At 33.0% G+C, this 23,491-nt stretch overlaps 1 protein-coding gene across 17 annotated transcripts in view; it reads left to right on the top strand.

Annotated features, from left to right (window-relative positions):
• Positions 1 to 23,491, top strand: part of DLG1 (discs large MAGUK scaffold protein 1) — a 228,839-nt gene that overhangs the window by 92,804 nt on the left and 112,544 nt on the right. For 9 of the 17 annotated variants that reach the window (XM_064493982.1, XM_064493986.1, XM_031453810.2 and 6 more), the window contains one exon: positions 15,704 to 15,802. The exons of the other annotated variants lie outside the window; for them this stretch is intronic. In XM_064493982.1, coding sequence (XP_064350052.1) covers positions 15,704 to 15,802 — 99 coding nt within the window. The remainder of the gene's footprint in view (positions 1 to 15,703; positions 15,803 to 23,491) is intronic. 17 annotated transcript variants of the gene reach the window in all.

The raw sequence follows: 23,491 nt of genomic DNA on the forward strand, positions 1-23,491 counted from the left end.
TTTAGTTTTTAGAGCTATGCACTGGGTATGTTGTCCCCAAAATGAAGATAATAGCATCAACGTCATTGAGTTAATTGTATTAAATGGTTAAATTTATGTAACATATTTAGAACACAGCATGGCAGCTATTATTATTTTGTTATATTATTATTTTATTTTTATATTGTTTAATTTTAATAGTCTTTGGACAGATTCAGATTAGATAGGAATAATAGTACCTGGGATAGTGTAGTTCATCCAATCATTCAGTAAATAGTGTTGACTGAATAAGTGCAAACTATACTTTTTAAAGAATCACATATCTCAACACCTTCAATAGCAGGATTTAAGGGAGGGGCCCCAAAGAGCACCTCAAATTGTTGGTGAGACTGCCAATTATTCCCTAACCTTGACTCCTCTGCTAACACTTCCTTATGTAAATGCTAAACCAGTCAGTAGTAGGCAACTAAGTTTAACTGATTATCCACCTTTTACCAAGCTCCCCACGCATACCATTAGGACTAGATTTATACTCTTCATCTCTTTAACCTTAATCACTCCAAAAAGTCTTAAGCTTTCCAGATTACTCTTACTTATTTCCTTATCCATGTTTAACTCTGGTATATTGCTAATCTGTTTTGAACTCCCATCCCAGTTTTTCTAACTGTGCCCTTTGAAATTCCCAGTTTGTCATCAGTAAAATATCCTTTATCCTTTAACTCTTCTTTGATGGTTCATCTCACTGTTTTTCTTTCATAGAAACCTGGCGTTCCCTTGAGAACACTGTTTTTTTCTATACCCTCACAAAAAAGTGAATTTTTTATCTGTCACGCCCCATACACTTTGGAACCAACATATGGAATTGATGTCTTCCTTGCTTATTATTGATATTTATAGATAATTGTACCTCCTCTCTTTTAAAAATGTAGATATCATCTGACAGACAGTATATTTAATTCCCCTCCTTGTCTATAGTTACGTGCATCTTTCCTAATCACTTCTACTCAATGATTTGAAACACCTGGTATATTATCTTTTCTCTGCCTACTATTCATGTAATCATTCTTACTGATTTTCAATATCCTGGTGTGATCCATCCAAAATCTTGACTTCTCAGTTCTTTGATCTCCTTACCTCTAGGGTTTTTTTCTTTCACTTGAGTGACCTGCTTAAGTAGTTTTATTCAAGATGTCATTACCATTAACTTGTACCACTTATACAATCTCAGTTGCAAGCATTTTAAACTGACTAGCACTCCCTTTCTTTTGAGCTCAGTTCCTTTTTTTTTTTTTTTAACCCTCTGAACACTTCCAGTCCAACTTTTTATTATCTATCACTTCTCTTGTGCTCTTAACTTCCCTCCTTGCCTTGTTCAAATTCCTTGGTCCAGACTGTAAACTCTGCCTTTCATAATCTTAACTCTCTTGCTCCTCTGTGACTTCATTGATAAGATCCAACTGTGGTTAGTTGCAACTCTGTCTCCTTCACATCAGCTCCAAAGCTGCACATTAAACTTCTGATATCTGTTTCCTGGCCCTCATTCTCAATTGATGGTCTTATTGTGTATTTCAGCTTTTTAAAATAAATGATCCACCTGTGTTCTTAAATCTCACCCTTCACTTCTGTACTAGATCTCAGTCCTTTTGACTATTCAGAGACGTCTGAAATTCTCTCTTCTCTTCATTGCATTATCTGTCTTTCCCTCTATACTGGATTATTCCCATCAGCATACATACGCACTATAATACCTCCCATTAAAATAACCAACCAAAAAAACCTCTTGGAGTATAGACTGTCATATCCAGTGGTCAGTTTTCAGTCTTCAGTCTTCATTTTACTTGACCCCACAAGCAGCTTTTTACGCAACTGACTGGTCCTCCTTTACATTTTTTTCTCCTTTAACTCTTGAATACCATTCTTCTGATATTCTTCCAGCCTCACTTTCCTTTGCAGTAGCCTCTTCCTCTTCTTACCAGTAATTGTTAGAGTAACTCAGGGCACCAATCCTTTAAATTCTCTCTTTTTATACTCACATTTCAGGTGATCTCATCCAATCATGTGCCTTTAAATGACATCAGTATTTATGTCTTTAGTCCAGAGCTAATCCCTGTATAGTAGAATTGTATATTTAGCTTTCCTACTTGGTATCTCCACTTGGATTGAGTATCTGAAAGTTAACATGTCAGAAACAGAGTTTCTAATTTTGTTGCCCAGCCCCATCTTATTCACTCAGTGTGCTAGTCATTGAGATGCTGAAGATTGAAAACTCTTGGAATCATCTTCTCTTCCTTTTTTGTTCGCTCCACACGCAATTTAATAGCAAATTCTGTTGGTTTTGTGTTTAGAATATATTTATGACCTGACCATTTCTCGTGTCTTCTACAGCTGCTAATTCAGATTATTTAATTGGTTGCCTAAATTACAGCAGTAGATATCTGACTGGTCACCCTGTCTCCATTCTTTACTCTCACAATCTGTTCTTCACCCAGCAGCTAGAGTCATCCTTACAGAATGTCACTTCATTTCAGTATCTTGATTTTACTCCTCCCATGGCCTCCAGTTCAATTTATAGTAAAATCCTTATTTACCATAGCCCAAAAGGCCCTTTATTGTCTAGCCCCTGGCAGTATCTCTAATCCCATTTCTCACTGTTCCCTCACTTACTTTGCTCCAGCTATATTGGCCTTGTTCCTGTTCCTCAAATACATCGAGCGTGTGGTTGTCTCAGAGCTTTAATCTTGCTGTTCATTCTGCCTGGAACATTCTTTCCTCAGATGTTCTCATGGTTCATTTCCTCATATCCTCCAGGTTTCTGCTCATCTATTACCTTCTCAGAGGGCCTTCCTAGATTCTTATCTAAGGTAGGAGGCACTTCTTCACTCCAAACATCACTGGCTTTTTGCCTTTTTAAATATTTTTCCTCATGGCATTTAATACTGCCTGATTCTTTATTATTATAAATTTTTAATCTGTGTGAATTCTCTCTTAGACCTTCTTTGAAGCATATATCACACTTTATCTAGTGTTACACTAATCCTCTAACTGATAATTCTTTTCTTATTTACCCTTGTGGAAAGAAATACCCATGGGGAGGTGAGGCAGGGAGAAAGGAGGAAAGAAACCATTCAGTTTCTTTATAACTAGGATGACTATGTAACTCATCAACCAAACTTGGAGTACTTTTGATGGAAAAGGGAACTATTAATAATTAAAGTGGGACAACAGGCATAAATATAAGCTTCCCAGGGAAATAGAGGCATATGGTACATCATTTGTAACCCATTTCTCTTCTGACTGTTCCCAGCAGGCAGCAGGTCTGAATACTCACACCAAGACATTTGCACCTTAGACCAACATGGATTGGCCTAACCTTTTCATCTATACATATTTTAAGCATTTTAAACATTTGGCCTTATGCCTAATGATAGTTGTGTTTTGAAGTGATAGATCAAATATATATTTTTTTCTTCACCTGTAAGGAATGATATTGCTTATATTCAGCAGTATAATGCCTCTGTATTAAACTAGAATATATAGGGAGTAAGTAGACAATTCTTTTAAAATACTTTGAAAATGCTGAGTCTGATAGTAGGATAGTTTCTTTGAGTATTTACTAATCAAGTAGTCAAATTTAGGATAAAAATTCTATTAATACTGGTTGTGAAATTCTGCCTCTTGGCAAAGTTTAATTTCCCACCCAAAAGGCCACTAATTTTGTAAGATTAATACCGTTACTCAAGATTTGGAAATTGTTTCCCTTGTCACCCAAAGAATACCTACTCAAAAGTTTGTTTAAATGGTGTTTGAGAAGCAGGCATTTGTACAGTCAGACACTTTAGAAAAGCATAAAGATGAACATTAAACAAAAAGTAATAGTTTACAATGGTTATATAAGCTTTTAAAAAACACCAAATTGACCATACATCCAGCAGTTGTACTCCTTGGTGTTCACCCAAATGAGTTGAATACTAATGCCCACATGAAAACCTACACCCAGGTGTTTATAGCAGGTTTTTTCATGATTGCCAAAACTTGGAAGCAACCAAGATGACCTTCAGTAGGTAAATGGATAGATAAACTGTGGTACAGCCAGACAATGAAATGTTATTCAGTATTTTAAAAAATAGAAAGATCTGGAGGAACTTTAAATGCATATTACTAAGTGAAAGACACCAATCTGAAAAGGCTACATACTGTATGCTTCCAACTATATGACATTGTGGAAAAGCAAAACTATGGAGACAATAAAAAGATTAGTGGTTGCCAAGGGTTAGAAAAGAGGGAGGGACAAATAGAGCACAGAGGATTTTTAGGCCAGTGACACTATTCTGTATGGTACTATAATGGTGGATACTTGACATGATAGATTTGTTCAAACCCCTAGAATATATAACACCAAGAGTGAACCCTAGTATAAGCTATGAACTTTGGGTAATAATGATGTGTCAGTGTACAGTGGTGTTCATCAACTGTACATTGTACAACTCAGGTGAGGAATGTTGATAATGGAGAGGCAATGCATGTGTGTGGACAGAAGGTATATGAGAACTATGTACTTTTTGCTCAGTTTTGCTGTGAACTTAAAACTGCTGTAAAAAATAAAGCCGATTAAAAGAACAACATTGATATTTTAAGGTGGATTAGATTGGCTGTAGTTCAAAGAACAAAATAAGTGAAATTTGTTATATAAGCTCTTTATAAATAAGAAGTGTGTTGCATTCATCTTTGTAGCTTCTATATGGTGTCATGATTGTTAGACTATCCTTTTGTCAAGGACAAATAGGTAAAAAAAATTTCACAAGCTGCAATTTATATGTTATATATATATATAGTTTTATATTTAACTTTTAAATAATATATTAATAATGGTGCTGAAAAATGGCCCACACACTCTGGGGTCAGGATAGGAGATTCAGTCTGCACATTTTTGCCCTTTGTTTATTTCAAGCAGTGTTTGTTTTCATGAAAATTACACTCCATACAGTAATCAACTGGGTAATGATTTGTTTAATACCAGCTGCTAAACCATAAACTTTACAAGAGCAGGTAGTACAGATGTATGTTTTCTTCTCTTGTATCCCCAGAACCTAGCATGGTGAATGCACATGATGACTGTTGAATGAATGAATGTTAGTATATAACATTTATGTATATATATAATATTTTCATTTAATTTAGTGATGGCTGCAAGGAAGTTTGGAACTTCTAAATGTGATTTGGCCACTGTAAATTTCCCAAGCCATTTTTATATAGAAGTATGGCTTCAAAATTAGCAACTCTACATTATAGGATTATAAAATCATGTAATTCAAAACCCTCTGTGAAAAAAATTGAGGCATAGACATTCTTAGCATATGAAGAATTTAATTTCTTACTGTTAAAATCTGACTATCATTTTCTTTTAAAGATCTTTCACTATGTCGTTCTTTGTACTTCCTGGCACTGTTATTTAAATAACATTTTCAGTCCTCCATTTTTATATCAAAATTTAGAATTTTGATAAAGGTAGAAATAGTTGTTAATACCATGTGGAGAACAGTAGCCTACAATTATCACCTTATTTAATAAACTTTAAATAAGCCAGCTGATGTGACAATTTTACAGGCACATGTGAATCAGTCAACAGAGGCTGGACCTATTTTGTGCAAGTGTAAACCAACTGGCTATGACATCTGGAAGTAGTGGTTTTAGGAGAAGCCTAAATACAACTTCTTCTGCCCCTAGATAAATTTATTTAAAAGATTTGTCCCCCTTACACCTTAACAGGAGCCCTGCATACTCATTCATTGTCCATGAGTAAACCCCAGTTTCATTCCTATTTCTGAACAATATTTTCAGTATTTGTGAAATCTAATCTGTGACTATTGACTCAGCCAGCTCTGGAGAGTGAAGGAATTATTGTTATGACAGAATGAGACCAATTGATTGCCTTACAAAAGTTTTGTTGGTCCTGAGAAAAATAACTGGGGACTATAATCTGCAATTTGAATCAAAATGTATCCCAGTCTCATTTCTCTACATTTAACTCTGACTAATCTTGGTAGAACCATCTAATGTATCAGAGAATTATAAATTTGAAAAATAATCAGTTTGAAAGTATTTTGATAGATAAAGGGAAAACAAACCAGGACGCATACCAACCTTAGGAATTAATAGCTTCAGTGATACTAAATACCATAACAGGATTTTGGAGGGGGAAAGAGAACAAATATATCACTTAAATCACTTTTTCCAAACTGAAAGGCTACATACAGTATAGATCCTAAAGTTTCAGTTGTAAGAACACAGCTTTATTATATAGACCTTTTTTGTAAAAATATTTTAAAGAATTCTGATGAAACTTGAAATTCTCATACGTATTTGTTTTTTTAATTCTCACGTTCACTTTTTTAGGAAGGAGTTACTTATTTTTATTATAGATTAAGCATTGCAACAAAATTTAATGAATTGCAGTTAGTAAAAACTAGCGTAGATGTCTTGAAGTCATATTCTGTTTTCTTCATGACCTAATCAGCATTTTTTTCTTCTTAAAAATCACCTAAAGCAGGAGTCAGCACACTATAGCCTGTAGGCCAAATCCAAACTGCCACCTGTTTTTATGAGTAAAGTTTTATTGGAACACAGCCATGCCTATTTGAGTATTGCTTATGGCTACTTTCAGGCTACTTCGGCACAGTTGGGTAGTTACAACGGAAACTACATGGCCTGTAAAGTCTAAAATATTTATTACCTAGCCTTTTTCAGAAAAAGTTTGCGAACCCTTGGTCTAAGAATTGGTGAAGTATTCTATTTCTTTTCTGGGATTGTTGCAGTAAAATGCAGTAGCAAAAATAAAGACAAGATAAAACTCTTTTTGAACTATTTTGAAGAGAGAGTGTAGTATAGTGGTTGAGCACACCATCTTTAGAGGATGATGGCCTGGATTGAAATCTCTGTTCTATTTATTAGCTGTGTCATCTTGGACAAATTACCTAAATTCTGAGTCTCTTTCTTCCATCTGCAGAAAACATGGATGAAAATGTTATCTGCATCAAGATTTAGTGAGAATTAAATGAGAGAATCCATGTGAAGCCTTTATTATAATACCCGACATCAGTAAAGTACTTGTTGTCACCATCATCATCATTATAGTCTTTATCACCACTTTTACTACCACCGTCATTCTTAGTCCCACAAAATATTCTGGCCTTTTAAGTGAGGGATCTGGAGATAAGGAGAAGCAACCTTATTAGAGAATGATAAAAAACTATATTTTAACAAGAATATTAGTAACCTTGACTGGGTCCAGCCAGGAAAACAGAAATCACAGTAATTATTTTAAGAGGTAAAATGTAATATTGGGAGGGGGGTGTTCAAAAGGAATTGGAGAACTGAAAAGGAAAAATAGGAACACCAAGGTAAAACATAGATACTAAAACAGGAAGCAGCTACCACTGGGTGGGACCTAGAGACCAAGTTGAGGCTAGTAGAACCCAAAAGTTTGGAGGAAGGGCACCACTGGTTTTAAATATCAGCTGGCAGTGAGATTTACTTCCTAATACAGTTTGAAAAGGAAAGAGATGAAAATCTTTTGAGCAAATTTTCTTGAATAAAACATGTTTTTTCAGATTAAAAAATAGACAATTAGATATTGCTAGATAGACAACAACTTGAAACTGGCAATTTGGGGGGCATTTTTTTATTTTGAAACTTCTGTTCTAAGGTCATCAAATGGTAGAAACACCTTTAACACCTTTTGATTGGTAGTGGCTACCCAAGCACACAGAATCTTTAGCATTATCTGCTGTGTATATAGCATGAAAGGGCGGAGAGGAATGGACAGTATTCCCTGAGTCTCTTTTGGCAGTCACATGGTTTCATTCATCCAACAAATATGTATTAAATACTTCCTGTGTACTAGATACTGTTCTAGGCTCTGGGCATACAAGACTAAGTAGAACAAGAATTCCTGCTCTTATAAGAGCTTATATTAAAGGGGGAGACGACAGATGATAAACTAATTAACTAAAATATGTAGTATGCTAGAGAAAAGGTAAAAAGAGAAGACAATAGGAAATGTGTCTATTTGTGCATATGAGGTAGGAGCAGGGGTGGGTTTAATAGGATAACTCAGAAGGGCTTCGACTGGAGGATGATACTTGAGTAAAGGTATGAAAGAAGTTACGGAATTGGGTCATGTAGATATCTGGGGCAAGAGCATTCTAGTCAGAGGAAAAGACTCTGAGGCCAGAACATATTTAGAGTATTTGGAGAACAAAAGGGAGGTCAATGTGACTGAAAGGCTAAGTGGAAGCAGAATAGTAGAAGACGACTTCAGAAAGGTGACAGGGGCCTGAATCATTTGGGACTTGTACAAGAATGAATAGACTAGGGTAAATGTGTGATTACTAGCAACCATTAAGGGCCCATTTTAGGTTAGTAATTATGACGTCCATGGTCGTACCTGTTTCTATAGCCCTATTCTGATAAAACTAGGGGGAAAGCATATAAACTAGGGGGAAAGCATATTGCAGTTGGTAATTTCATACCTATTTGTTAATTATGTAACCATATCTTTAAATCCAAGTTTTAGATCTCTGTTTAATTTAAATTTTTAGTGATTGTTGTCTCATCCTTCTACCAATGCAAAGTGATCAGCTGAATGCTGATAGAATACCATCTTTTTATAATGAAGGGAAGATATACCTTAACTAAATAGCATGAATCTTGCAAGCAGAAAAAAATTGAAGAACTAGACGATCTGTCTGTGTGAACTAACAAATTTGCATCCATGTTTCTATACTAGGATTGTAAATCATTAGGTCTATTTTCCTATCTTCCCTTGTTATTTTAAATTCAAAGATTTGTATTTAATCCCTTAGTGATTTGTTTAGAAATATATCTAGTTTTATTGCTGTTTGCTTCTGAGATAATTATGACATGGATGTCATATGCAGCTGGTTCAAATAACATGTTTTGGGATTTATATGGAAGGTACCTGTTTGCAGTAACTGTGGCAAAAAGGGCATTTGGATCAAATAAGAATCAGATCTAAGCAATGAAAAATACCTTTATTCTGAAGATACTGGATGCCTGTTGAGTACAGTGATTCCCAGTTTTGGTAAATCTACTGTGCTGTATTTTAGCCTTCTATAAACGTGCAAAAGGCTTGCAGGTTTTTTTTTTTTTTTCCTGGTTTCTCTTTGCCTCTTAGGTAGCTTCTTTGACATTTATTCAGAGAAACATGTCTCATTATCACATAGTATATCTTTAAACAAAGGAATTTGGATTAAGAATATTTAACCGTGCCATACAAAAACAAAATAAGGTCCTTACTAGACCAACAGTGGCATGGGGATAACTATTTTTCCTTGTTATACCTAAGATACTGATAACAAAAGATTTGCTAATTCATATATTTAACTTTCCCTAAATATGTTGTAAATTTATTTAGACCTTATTGAATCTTTATGTATGCTCTAAGCTCAATTTGCCCAATTCATGTAACATATTAATGTAAAATATAAACAGTTATTAATTGCATGTTAGTATGGTATCAGTTATCTTTTTTCAGTTTCATTTTATTCTATGATAATCTTTTTAATAAATAAGAAAATAAATGAGAAAAAGTTCAGAAAGCCTTGCAAATCTTTTATGAGTGGGTCTAGAATGATGTATAAAAGATAAATTTTTGTGGTCATGTGGGTGTTATTCTTAATAGTCCTTCTTCCTGACTTCCCATCAGTCACCAGAAATACCAATTCTGCATTCAAAATTTATCTTTATTTGACTACTCATTGTCCATTTTCCTCATCAGCATCATTTGGTTAAAGCCACTGATGACCTCTCAGCTGGATTATCATAGCAGCCCTCCTAATTGTCCCTTTTGTCTCTTCCTATATCAGTCAGGATTCATATGCACATATAAAGACCACTTTAGTTATTTTAAGCAGAAAAGAATTTAGTAAAGGTTAAGTGAATTCAATATATATGTATCTTCCTATTTATTGAATGCGTGGGTGTGAAAGAGGGTGGTACATGGTCATAACTGTAGATATGCAGTACACATTAAGCATGTGGCTATACCTACTGAGACTTCAGACCTCTTTTTATGAAAATCTGTTTTAAAAGCTGATTTTATAGTTTTAAGATCTTACATTAAATTTAAAATGTAAAGTTGTGAGTAAATAACAAGAATTTCTAAAATGAATCAGTTAAAACATTTTCCAGAAAGCTGTCAATTTGATATTGGTATTTAAAAAGTGCTTTTAAAAATGTACAATCCAATTATATTACAGGAATTTACCATTTTCTGCAGTGTTCTTTGAGACAGTGTTAATACTATAGCCTCTGTTGTCATGGAAACAAGTCTCTGAAGGCAGCCTCAGAGGCTAATGATTCCATGGTGTTGCTATGGATAGAAACAGCTGAGACTGTTGTTAGTCACATGGTCAAGATTTTTAAAAAAGCAACAAAACTCTTTGGAGCTGATCTGAGTGATACAAATGGAGCAGGAAAAGGATGATGCCATAATAGTCATACTGTCTAATAAAATATGTATACAAGATTTTTCGAGTTTAAAATGCTTATGTTGAATTCTTCTTTTCTGTAATAACCCCAAATATAATGCTTACTGTGCATTGCTGTCTCATTATTTATATTAGAGTCTAAAGTTTGTCATTTTCCAATTTAGAATCATTTTGTACAGCTACCCAGAATTCTCCCATGTTCTCAGTCCTGAGCTCATAATATCCTCTTGTCTCTTCATTTTACTCTGTTATTAGATCTAATGTCTGTGCTATTCCTCATCACTCAACCTTCATTTGATTATATATTATTTGTTTAGGGTGTTTTTTTTTTTATATGAATTAAATGAGTTATTTTGTTGTTCTGTAATACTTTGTTACCTAAATTGGTTCTTGAAATTGTGTGTGTTGTTATGTATGTGTTTTTGAAGACCTTCTCAGCAGTGTTTGCCTTTGTTAGGGAAGAGGCAGAGGCATATGTTCTTTTTCAGAGTACTTGCTCAGTGCCATACAGAGTGGGGTAGATTGAAATGGTGTACTTTTTTTTTTTTAGGATTTTTTAAAAAATGGCATTCACATCCTCTAAAGGATCCTATTGAAAGGAGATTTAGAGTAGGCTCAGAGCCAGTGTTACAGTGAGGTTTAAATGTAGTATTAAAGAATTTATAGTCTATCATAAAGGGTTTTGGAGAGCAGCTGCCTAATGGAGGAAATTTTTGTGCTTGGCCTTGAAATTTGACATAAGCATATAGGTTTGCCTTTTTTTATGTTAAAGTGGATTGTTAGCTAATATCTGACACTCTTAAAAAGGCATAAGAAAACTTTTATAGATGATAGGTATGTCTGTTACTTTTGATGTTTCTTGAATGAGTTATTAATATGATAGTTGCCAAATGACAATTTTGTAGCTTCATCATTCCTTCTACATTTTTAATTGGTATTCTACTATAAGAAATGCTTTCTCTTCCCTCTATGATTGTAATTATTTATATATCAGTATGAATTCTTGGAGTCCTGTTTTTATTCAGTGGAATTTTATACCATCATTATCATTATTTATTTTGAGTCTCAAGTTATTCCCAGTTTGACTGATAAGAGCCCTTCAAGCTGACTTCTGTGTCCTTTGTAATGCCCTCATTATTCTTTGAGCACTTCCTTATTTTCTGACACAGCAGAATGTTCCAGGCTCATACTGCACTTGCTAGGCTCTAGCACTGAAATCAGCCATTTCTGCAAAGATTCCTCTTTTGTTTTTGCTTTTGTTTGTTTGTTTGTTTTTAAGTTAGAGACTGGATATTTAGAAACCATGATCCAAGTGCTGGGTATTTTCATGCTATTGAGGTGTTAGTCCTCCCAGGTCTTCTCTGTGGGCACAGCTAGGGTATGGTATATATGTACATGTACACACACATTTATTTCTGTGTTTATATACTTTGAAAATCATGCAGTCATACCAGTACCACCAAATCTAGTCTAAATTATTATATTATTGACCATATTTCCTGTTCTATATATTGCATTCCTCATGACTTAAATAACTGGAGGTTTATACCTCTTAATTCCCTTCACCTGTTTCATCCACCTGCCCCATTTTGGCAACCACCCATTTGTTCTCTTTGTCTATGAGTCTGTTTTTTGTTTTGTTTGTTTTGTTCCACATGTAAGTGAGATCATGTGGTATTTGTCTTTCTCTGACTTACTTCACTTAGTATAAACTCTTTTAAAACTTTTTCTCATACTTTGTCATAAATTAGGAGTCAGAACCTCTGGCTTTTTCAGGCGTTTTTAAAAAGTCGTAAGTATTCCACTGAAAGTTGGTTGACATTTAAATTATTTGTTTTAGCCTTATAATCTGGAATTCAGTTTTTTTTTTTATAGGAACAATATATAAACGGTGACAGGAGCCCCAAGTAAGACCCACAAAGGCTTCATTCCTAATGTCCTTTTAAAAAATTGTGGTAAAATATACGTAACATAAAATTTTTACTATTTTAACAATTTTTAACTATATAATTAATTCAGTATTGTTAACTACATTCACAGCCATCACCACTGTCCATCTCCATAACTTTTTCCATCATCTCAAACAAGGAACTGGTTTAGACTGGGACATTAAAAAAAGAGGAAGGAATCAGAATCTAATGACTTAAAGTCTTTCTACAAGATACAAGAAATCCAGGTAGCAATAGTCCAGCAAATCTTTTCCTGATTCCTTACAGTTTACTTTATATGAGCTTAACTCAGTTGTAAAATGAAGGGTTAAACTTGATCTCTAGCTTCTTCAATTCTAATGGTCTTATAAAATCATAGAAATTTGTTATCATCTTTTAGAATAATTTGGAATGCATTTTTAGTTTATTTTCTAGAGCATAAGATGGTAAAAGATCATACTAATTGTTTTTCTCTTAATATGAATAGATCTCCCATTCCTCACCCTGCATTGTAGCATCACTGTGTATTCATTGTTGACAGTTGGAAAAGTAGAATTTGTAATATAGAGGCAGGGGAGAAAAGCTACTCATAATCCTTCCCCTAGAAATTAACTTTTCAAACATTTTTTCCATTTTTAAAATAAAAAGTTTTATCTTCCCTTTTTTATTTAATGTCGTGTCATGTCACAGGCAGTATCTCATATGACTTACAGGCTGTTCTTACAGATGATTGTTTATTGATGCATAGTATTTAATCTTATAAAATTACCATTATTTGTCCAACTTTATATTTAAGATATTCTGCATTTCCCCAACTATAAACAATGCTCAAGAGAACATTGAATATTAAAACATTTGTTTTTTTTTTATTTATTCCCTTAGGATAGATTTCTAGAATTACTAAGTCAGAGTTCAAACATTTTTAAAGTTATAGATAATTACTTAAATAGATTTTCATAAAGTTTGTATGAATTTATAGATCCAACAGCAGTCTGAGAGGATCTGTTTCTGTGCATTAGATTTTTTTGAGTTTTTTTATTGTGATAAAATATATATAACAAAATTTACCATTTTAACCAGCTTTAACTGCACAATTCTGTGGTATTAATTATATTCCCAGTGTTGTACAACCATTACCACTATTTCCAAAACCTTTTCATTACTAAAACTTTCTTTGTAACCATTATGCAGGAAACTCCCTATGCTCCTCTCTCCCTGGACACTGATAACTTCTAATCTGCTTTCTATGAATTTACCTACTCTAAATATTTTGTGTAAGTGTAATCACACGATATTGACCTTTTGTATCTGGTTAATTTCACTTAGTATAATGTCTTCAAGATTTATCCATGTTGTAGCATGTATCAGAATTTCATCCCTTTTTATGACTGAATTAATATTCATTATATGCATATACCACATTTTATGTATTTCTTCATCTGTTAATGGACACTTGGGTTGTTTCCACCTTTTGGCTGTTATGAATAATGCATCACTGAACACTGGTGTAGTATATCCAAGTCCCTCTTTTCAGTTCTTTTGAGTATTTACCTAGGAGTAGAATGGTAGGAGTCATATGGTAATCCTAGGGTTAGTTTTTTGAGGAACTGCCAAACCAAACTGTTTCCCACAGCGGTGGCACCATTTTCCATTCCCACCAGCAGTTTTTGAGGATTCCAGTTTCTGCACATCCATGTCAACGCTTGTTATTTTCTGGGTTTGTTTTCACTTTTTAAAATTACATCCCCCTAGTAGGTATGAAGTGATATATCATTTTAACTTTGATTTACATTTCCCTAATGAATAATGTTGAGTATATTTTCATGTGCGTGTTGGTCATTTGTGTATCTACACTTTGGAGGAGTGTCTATTCAAGTCCTTTGCCTATTTTTAAATTGTCTTTTTGTGATGAGTTGTAGGAGTTCTTTATATAGTCTGCATATTAAACCATCATCAGATGTATGATTTGCAAGATTTTCTCCCATTCTATAGGTTGTCTTTTCCCTTTCTTGATAAAATCTTTTGTGTACCAAATAGCATTAATTCTGATGAAGTCTAATTTGTTTATTTATTTCTTTTTGCCACTTATGCTTTTGATATCATATTTAAGAATCCATTCTCAAATCCAAGGTCTTGAGGGTTTACCTCTATGTTTTCTTCTAAAAGCTGATGGTTTTAGGGCTTATATTTAGGCCATTGAGTAATTTCCAGTTAGTTTTTATATAGGATGTGAGGTAGTGATTTAACTTCATTCTTTTGGATGTGGATATGCAATAGTCCCAGCACCACTACTGAAGAGACTATACATTTTTGATAAATCTAGATGGACTGATTTGATTTGCAACAGAAGGTCAACATTGTAATTTTATTTTGTGTTTCTTTTATTGATGAGGAAAAGCATAGTTTCAAGTTTAGCAATTTGTTCTTCCTGTTGTAAGTCTCTCTCAAAGTACATTGTCCTCTTACTGATTTGATTTTAATTTTTTTTTATTTATGTAGGATGTCATTGGTATAGCAAATATTTATGAATTAATACAGTTTATAGGGATTGGGACTTGTTACAAAACATCTTTTCTATGTTCCAGCTACATTTTTCTAAAAATAATTTAATTAAGCCAGATAGAGTAATTGAGTACAAATATCAAAACTTCTTAGTTTAAATTATGTCACAGTGTTCCTACTTCCTTTTTTGTTTTTTCCGGTATTTGGCACATAATAGGTAATCATTGAATGTAAATTGAATTAATGACTTTACAGGCAGATGTAAGGCAGATTATTACACTTCTTGATAGTAGGGGTTAATGGCATAGATTGTTTAAAATGATATAAATTCAGTCCTTTGAATATTTTGTCTGTGGATTTGTAAGCCTCAATTGCCTGCCTCATGGGCAATAAAATTACTTTGATTCTTTGAATGCAAAGAAGAAAATAGTCAGATATATCCTGAATGCTAGGAAGATATTTTTGTAGTCTATGAAGTGAGTGTCTTGTCTCCCAGTTGAGGAATATTGTTAAGTCATTATCTTTTATTATTTTTGTTTAAACATCTAAAGAGTAGTCATTCATTTTAATTACATAATCATTAAAATTATTATTGGTGGTATAATTATTTCTAAAATAATTCTAAAATAATTTCTGGGGAGCATTTTCTCATTTAAATTTAAGTAATATTTTACCTGCTTCAGTTATTCCTGGAAACTATAACTTATCTTTATGACAAAACTTTCTGTTATATGTTTCCCTTTTATTTGGTATTTTTCCTGATTTTTTGTCGTTGATGATTTTTAGCCAACAGAAGCTGTACCTCCCTCTTCTCCCACTGTCCCTGTGATCCCTGTCCTGCCAGTCCCTGCTGAGAGTACTGTCATCCTACCCACCATACCACAGGTTTTTATTAGTTTCTTTTTTCTTTATAAAATTTTTATTTGTTTTTAATGTTTCATTTGTATTCTTTTCAGATTGTTTTAACTGTTTCTTTGTTAGATTTGGTAATTCACTTTGAGCTTCAAATGGTATTTTTAGGCAATGAAATATCTAGAATTTAATATAAAATGAGTTCAATATTTGCCATTTTATTAGGTTGTCTATGAAATAAGATACATTCTAAACTTCATAATATTGATCCTTCTTAAATTTAATATCATGCTTTTTGCACTTGTAAATCTGTACAAAACAGTTTTTAAATATTTTGCTTTGGGGAATTTTGTTTATTTTCTAAAGATAATAAGAATTATTGTCCTCCTGATCTTGTATTGGATGTATCATTTTATATATAGCATTTTATTTTCCAGTGTATATTTATCTTCTTTTGAAATATTCATCTTTCTGTCATTTGGTAGGATAACATACTTTACATTTATTATTTAAAAGTAATGGCTGATATATATATAAAATGTATGGGAACTCTTTGTGGTATCTTTGTAACTTTTCTATAAATGTAAAACTATTCTAATATCATAAGTTTATTTTTTAAAAGTTAACATATAACAGTCAAAAAATAAAATGAAATAATAGCCAAATGTCAGAGAATCTGAACATTTTTAGTTTTCAGAGCTCTAGTAGTCCCAAGGGATGGCTTATTAAGACATGAATTACCCTACCAACAGAATTATCCAAAGTTAAAATAATGGTAGTATTATTAAGTATAATAATAATGATCTTTGGTGTGAAAGATCTCAATCTCATTTAAAGTGTAAATAAGTGCATCTTTAGATATTTTTACTGTTATTGATCTGTAGCATAAAATCTAGTAAAAATGGTGTGTTTACTGTATAAAGGCAGTGTCAAAATTAGTCCTATTGGGGGAAATATGGAGTATCAGCTGTGATTATTCTCATCTCAGTGCCCTTCCCCTCTCCTTAAAAGTGAAAATCGGTAGGAACATTATACAAAATAGGATTCTAGGGGAAATATAAGGTATTACTAAGACTTTAATCTGTGTTATGTTACTACCTCCATAGTCTTTGACCCTTTATAAAAATCATTAAAAGTTAAATAATTGTAAAACTACCAAGAGTTAAATAGGTGAGTCCAGATGGATATTTTCTTTATATTGCAGAGAAGAAATTGAATTTATAAATAAAATATAATTCTAAATAAGTAGCCAAAGGGTTATTGTAATATTGTAATAATGTAACATCTTTCCAAGTAACTAGGATTTTTTTTTAAGTAGTTTCAAGTAACTAATTTTTTTTTAAGTAGGAGATTTGAAAGTTTATTTTACTCGTCGCTTTAACTTGTCTTTTGATGTTTAAATACTTTTCTGGAATCATTGGAAATTTTGTAGTAGTTTCTATTCTTATATTCAATAGGGAACCAATTTTTTCCTGTTTAAAGTTCTCTGACTTACTTACTCCAAGTGTCTCTAACTTAGCATCACACTACACTTGGAAATTGTTGAGACATTGCATAGCCTTGTAGTTATAAATAAAGAATTTAGAGTCAGATTGATCTGGTTTGGAATTCCCATCCTACCACTTACTAGCTGTGTAACCAAGCAGTTTACTTAGCCATGCTAATCTTCTCTTTTTACTTATCTGTAACACTGAAGATGATAACAGTACTTACTTGAGATATTTCATAGTGACTGAAAGAATAATAATGTATGTGCAGCTGGCACAAGATCTTGGTTATTCGTATTATTAGTGTTATTTCACATTTCCTTAAGATAGTAAACCAAGGAACAAGTTTAAAAAACAAATGAGGATATGTGAACAAGAGCCTTATTTATACTACCTAGCCTCATTTTAGGTTTTAAATATATTTATAAGTCCATGTAGAGTAGTTTAATAATTTATGTTGTTTTATATGAGAAGCTTGTGGTGAGTGTACCTCATTTTCCAGAGTAAGTATGTGCCTGATTGAGTGTAACATGTACATTATAAAATTAATAAAAGTGATTTAAAAATTTGTCTCAAAATAAATTTTGAAATCCACACCTAGTATATAACCTGATTTTAACTTTATACATAGGTATAATTTTTCTTCTAAAGGTCTACTAATTTTTTTTCCTGAAGATTTACATTTTAGATGAGTCAGGATGTAATAGAAATAGAAATGGGAGATAAAAGATATAGAGTCTAGTCCTGACTTGTGACCCAGGCAGGTTACTTAACCTCTAAGTTTTATACTCCCTTCATCTATTAAAGGGAGCGTTGGGGCAGGGAGGACTAACTCCTCCCTAATTACTTCAGAATGCATTTGAGGACAGATAGATAGCTAAGTAGATGAAAATTTTTTAAATATTATTTTTCATTACTTGTAGAACTTTAAACTTTTTAGAGTACTTTTATATTGATCTTGTCATTTAAATTTTATAGAAACCTGCAGTAGGAATTATGCTTATTATTCAGAGTGGTACAGGGAAAGATACATTGAATGGCTGTTTGAAGCTGCAGAAAGAGCCTGGACTTTAGAGTGAGACCTGGCTTTACCACTTTCTGGCCTTACCCCTTCCTGGATGTGTGATGGGGAAATTACTCAGTTTCTCACAGCCTCCGTTTCTCCACATAGAAACTGAGCGCATATAGGTGTATAACAGATACTAGTCCTAATGGAGATACAATCATATAATCTCTATGATACTGGCCTATTTTAATATGTAAGCTTATTTCCATCCCAGAGTAAATACTCTTCTCTAAAACCAGATTCTTTAGCTATCATGTAATTAAAGTATTGTCGAAAATGCTTTATAACTAATTTTATGTATTTGTGTAAAAGTCTCTGTTCATACTCAAATAGATGCTTTGGAGGGATTGATTTTGTTCAGTTTTTCATTATTGTTTCAATCATGTAGTTACTGAGATGAATATAACTTTTGTGTACGCAAAAGACAACTTGACAGATAGCTCCCACATGACATTAGAGTAGTTAACATTAGAGGTAGATCCACTGTAGAGCATTTTGTTGCTTCTGGACCATTCAAGTTTCACAAAAGATCTGAATGTTGACTCTTAAATGATTTGATCATTAATATAATCTAAAGCATGACTTGATACATTTTTATTTTATTGATAATCTTTAAAAAAATAGCATACTTGGGTTACTTTGGTGAGCCTTTTTTAACCATACACTAATATCTCACTGCAGTGCCCCTATTCTGTTTGTGTTTTGGGTTTTGTTTTTGTTTTTGTGTTGGTTTTGTATTACTTTCAAATCATTTCAGACTTACAGAAAGTTGCAAGAATAGTACAAAGAAATGCTATATACCTTCACATGTATCTCCCAATTGTTAACATTTTTACCTGCCACATCTGCTTTATCATTCCTCTTCTTATACGATTATGATTTTATTTTTTGTAAACCAGTTAAAAGGAAGTTTTACTCATTCCCCTCTTACCTGTGAATAGTAATTCTTTACAATACTAAATATTTTTCCTAAGAACAAAAATATTACCATAATATAATGAACTAAGCCAGAAAATTAACATTAATATAATACTGCAGACCTTAATTATATTTTGCCAGTTTCCCCAATAATGTTCTTTATAAGAAAAACAAAAACAGGTCCTTTGGCCAGTCCAAAACTACAGTTAATTTTCATGAGTCTGCTTTAATCTGAAGTAGCTCCATAGTCTATCTTTTATGCTTGTGCACTTTTACAGGAGAACAGGCTAGTTGTTTTATAGAATATCCTGCAGTCTGTGTTTGATGCATTTTCTTAATTATATTGAAGTCATATATTTTTTCCCAGTTTTTTTTTTTTGTGGTACAGTACACATAATGTAAAATGTACCACCTTAACTATTTTTAAGTTTAAAGTTCAGTGGTATTAAGTGCATTCCTATTGTCATAGGAACATCATCATCATCCACCTGTAGAACTCTTTTCATCTTGGAAAATTGAAACTCTGTACCCACACTAATTTCCCATTCCTCCCTCCTCCCCCCTGGCAAGTGCCATTCTACTTTCTGTCTCAGATTTTAACTCAAGTACTTCGTATGAGTGGAATCGTAACAGTACTTGTCTTTTTGTAGCTAGTTTATTTCACTTAGCATAGTGTCCTTAAAGTTAACCCATGCTATAGCATATGTAGCATCAGAATTTCCTTTCTTTTAAAAACTAAATAATATCCCATTTTATGTATATATCAAGCATTGCTTATCCATTCATCTGTCAATGAACAACTTGGGTTGCTTCCACATTTTAGCTATTTACACAGGTGTACAAATACCTCTTCAAGACTCCACTTTCAGTTCTTTTAAGTGTATACCTGAAAGTGGAATTACTGGATCATATGGTAATTTTTAATTTTTAGGTTAATCATACTATTTTTCACATTGGTATATCATTGTGTATTCCCACCAACAGTACGCAGTGGTTCCAGTTTCTCCACATTCCTCACCAACACTCCTTATATTCTGTTTTCATAATAGTAGCTAGCCTAATAGGTATGAGGTGGTAGCTCATTGTAGTTTTGATTTGCAGCTCACTAATGATTAGTGATGTTGAGCATCTTTTCATGTACTTACTGGCCATTTGTATATCTTCTCTGAAGAAATATCTATTGAAGTCCTTTACCCATTTTTGAATTAAGCTGTTGGTTTTTTTGTTACTGAGTTTTAGGAGTTCTCTATATATTCTAGATATTAGTTCCTTATCAGATACATGATTTGCAAGTATTTTCTCCTGCTCTGTGGGTTGCCTTTTTACTCTGGATAGTGTGATTTTATGTGCAAAATTTTTAGCTTTCAGAAGTCCACCTTGTTTGTATTTTCTTTTGTTGCCTGTGCCTTTGGTTTTATATCCAATGACTCATTCCCAAATGCAGTGTCATGAAGCTTTTATTTTCTTCTTAGGATTTTATAGTTTTAGATCTTTTGTTTTAGTCATGGGCGTACTTTAAATTAGTTTTTGTATGTGATGTTAAGTAGGGGTTCAGCTTCATTCTTTTGCATGTGTCTGTATGTATCCATAAATCCACATCCGTTTTCCCAGCATCATTTGCTGAAAAGACTACCTTGTCCCCATTGAATGGTCTTAGCTCCCTTGTTGAAATAATTTTCCTGTATATGTAAGGGTTCATTTCTGCACTCTGTTTGACTCCATTGGTTTATGTCTGTCTTTATGCCAGTCCCAATCTGTTTTGATTACTGTAGCTTTGTATTAAGTTTTGAAATAAGAAAGTGTTGAGTCATGCAGCTTTGTCCTTCTTTTCAGGATTATTTTGGCTATTCAGATTCCTTGTGATTCCATATGAATTTTAGGATGGATTTTTCTATTTCTTAAAAAAAAAAATCACTGGGATTTTGATAGGGATTGGATGAAATCTGTAAATTGCTTTCAGTAGTATTGATATCTTAGCAGTATTAAGTCTTCCTATCTATGAACGTGGTATGTGTTTCCATTTATTTTTGTTGTCTTCAGTTTCTCTTAGCAGTGTTATAGTTTTCATTGCATAAGTCTTTCACCTAGTTGGCTGAGTTTATTCCTAATTATTTTATTCTTTTTGATGCTGTTGTAAATGGAATTGTTTATGTCATTTTCTTTCCAGATTATTTGTGTATAGGAATGCAACTGCTTTTTGTGTGTTGACTGTACCCTGCTACTTTGCTAAGTTTGTTTATTAGTTTGAACAAATTTTTGTGTGATACTTTAGAGTTTTATGCATTTATGATCATACTGTCTGCAAACAGATGATTTTCCTTTTTGTTTGAATGTTATTTATTTTTCTCATTTGCCTAATTGACCATGACTTTCAATACTATACTAGATAGACATGGTGAAAGTAGGCCTGCTTGCCTTGTTCCTGATCTTATTAAAGGAGAAGTTTTCAGTCTTCCACCAAGAAAAAGTATGATGTTCATTGTAGGTTTTTCATGTATGACTTATATTATGCTGTTGTAGTTTCCTTATATTCTTGTTTAAGTGTTTTTATCAGGAAAGAATGTTGAATGTTGTTAGATACTTCGTTCCTGCTTTGATTGAGATGATCATGTTGTTTTTTGCCTTCATTCTGTTGACATGGTGTATTACATTGATTTTTCACTTGTTAAATTATTCTTGCATTCTAGGAGTAAATCCCACTTGGTCATGGTGTATAATCCTTTTAATATGCTGCTGAATTCAGTTTGCTAGTATTTGTTGAGATTATTGCATCAGTATTCACAAGGGATGTTGGTCTGCAGTTTTCTTATAGAACCCTTGCCTTTCACTTTAGTATCAGTGTAATGCTGGCCTCATAGAATAAGTTTGGGAGTACACCTTCCTCTTCAATTTTTGAGCAAAGTTTGAGAAAAATTGATGTTAGTTCTTCAGATGTTTGGTGGAATTCAGCAAGAAAGCCATAAGATCTCAAGAGCTTTTTTTTGTCAGAAGATTTTTGACTACTGATTCAATCTCCTTATTAATTATAACTATTTTTTAAATATTTTATTTACTTTGTGCAGTTTTTTTGTTTTTGTTTGGGGGTGGTAATTAGCTTTATTTAGATAGTTAGTTAGTTTTTAATGGAGGTACCAGGGATTGAACCCAGGACCTCGTGCATGCTAAGCATGTACTCTAACCACTGAGCTATACCCTCCCCCACAAGAATACTCATTCCACTTCTTTTTTTTTTTTAATTGAAGTATAGTCAGTTTATAATGTGTCAATTTCTGGTGTACAGCACAATGTTTCAGTCATACATGAATATACATATATTTGTTTTCATATTCTTTATCACTGATAGCTACTACAAGATATCGAATATAGTTCCCTGTGCTATAAAGTATAAACTTGTTTATTTTATATATACCAGTCAACATCTACAAATCTCAAACTCCCAGTTTATCTCTTCCCCTCTGGTAACCATGAGTTTGTTTTCTATGTCTGTGAGTCTATTTCTGTTATATATATAAGTTCATTTGTTTTTTGTTGTTTTTTTTTAGATTCCACATATGAGTGATATTATATGGTATTTTTCTTTCACTTTCTGGCTCACTTCACTTAGAATGACATTCCCCAGGGCCATCCATGTTGCTGCAAATGGCATTATTTAATTTTTTATGGCTAAGTAGTATTCCATTGTATAAATATAACACAACTTATTTATTCAGTCATCTGTCAGTGGACATTTAGGTTGCTTCCATATCTTGGCTATTGTAAATAATGCTACTATGAACATTGGTGCAGGTGTCTTTGAATTAAGGATCCCTCTGGATATATGCCCAGGAGTGGGATTGCTGGATCATATGCTAAATCTATTTTTAGTTTCTTGATGAATCTCCATACTGTTTTCCACAATGGCTGCACCAAACTGCATTCCTACCAACAGTGTCGGAAGGTTCCCTTTTCTCCACATCCTCTCCAGGATTTATCATTGCCCACAAGACTATTTAAATTTTCTATTCATGATTCAGTCTTGGTTAGGACTTTGTCCATTTTGTGTAGGTTATCCAATTTGTTGGTTTAGACTTATAATATTCTTATAATCCTTTTTATTTCTGTATAATTACCAATAATGTCCTGACTTGCTTCTGAATTTAGTAATTTAGTTTTCTCTCTTTTTTCCTTAGTCCATCTAACTAAAAGTTTGTCAATTTGTTTATCTTTTCTAAAAAGCAACTGTTGATCTCATTCAGTTTCTCTGTTATTTTT

Source organism: Camelus dromedarius, chromosome 2, assembly GCF_036321535.1.
Source record: "Camelus dromedarius isolate mCamDro1 chromosome 2, mCamDro1.pat, whole genome shotgun sequence".
In the NCBI taxonomy this organism is placed as follows: domain Eukaryota; kingdom Metazoa; phylum Chordata; class Mammalia; order Artiodactyla; family Camelidae; genus Camelus; species Camelus dromedarius.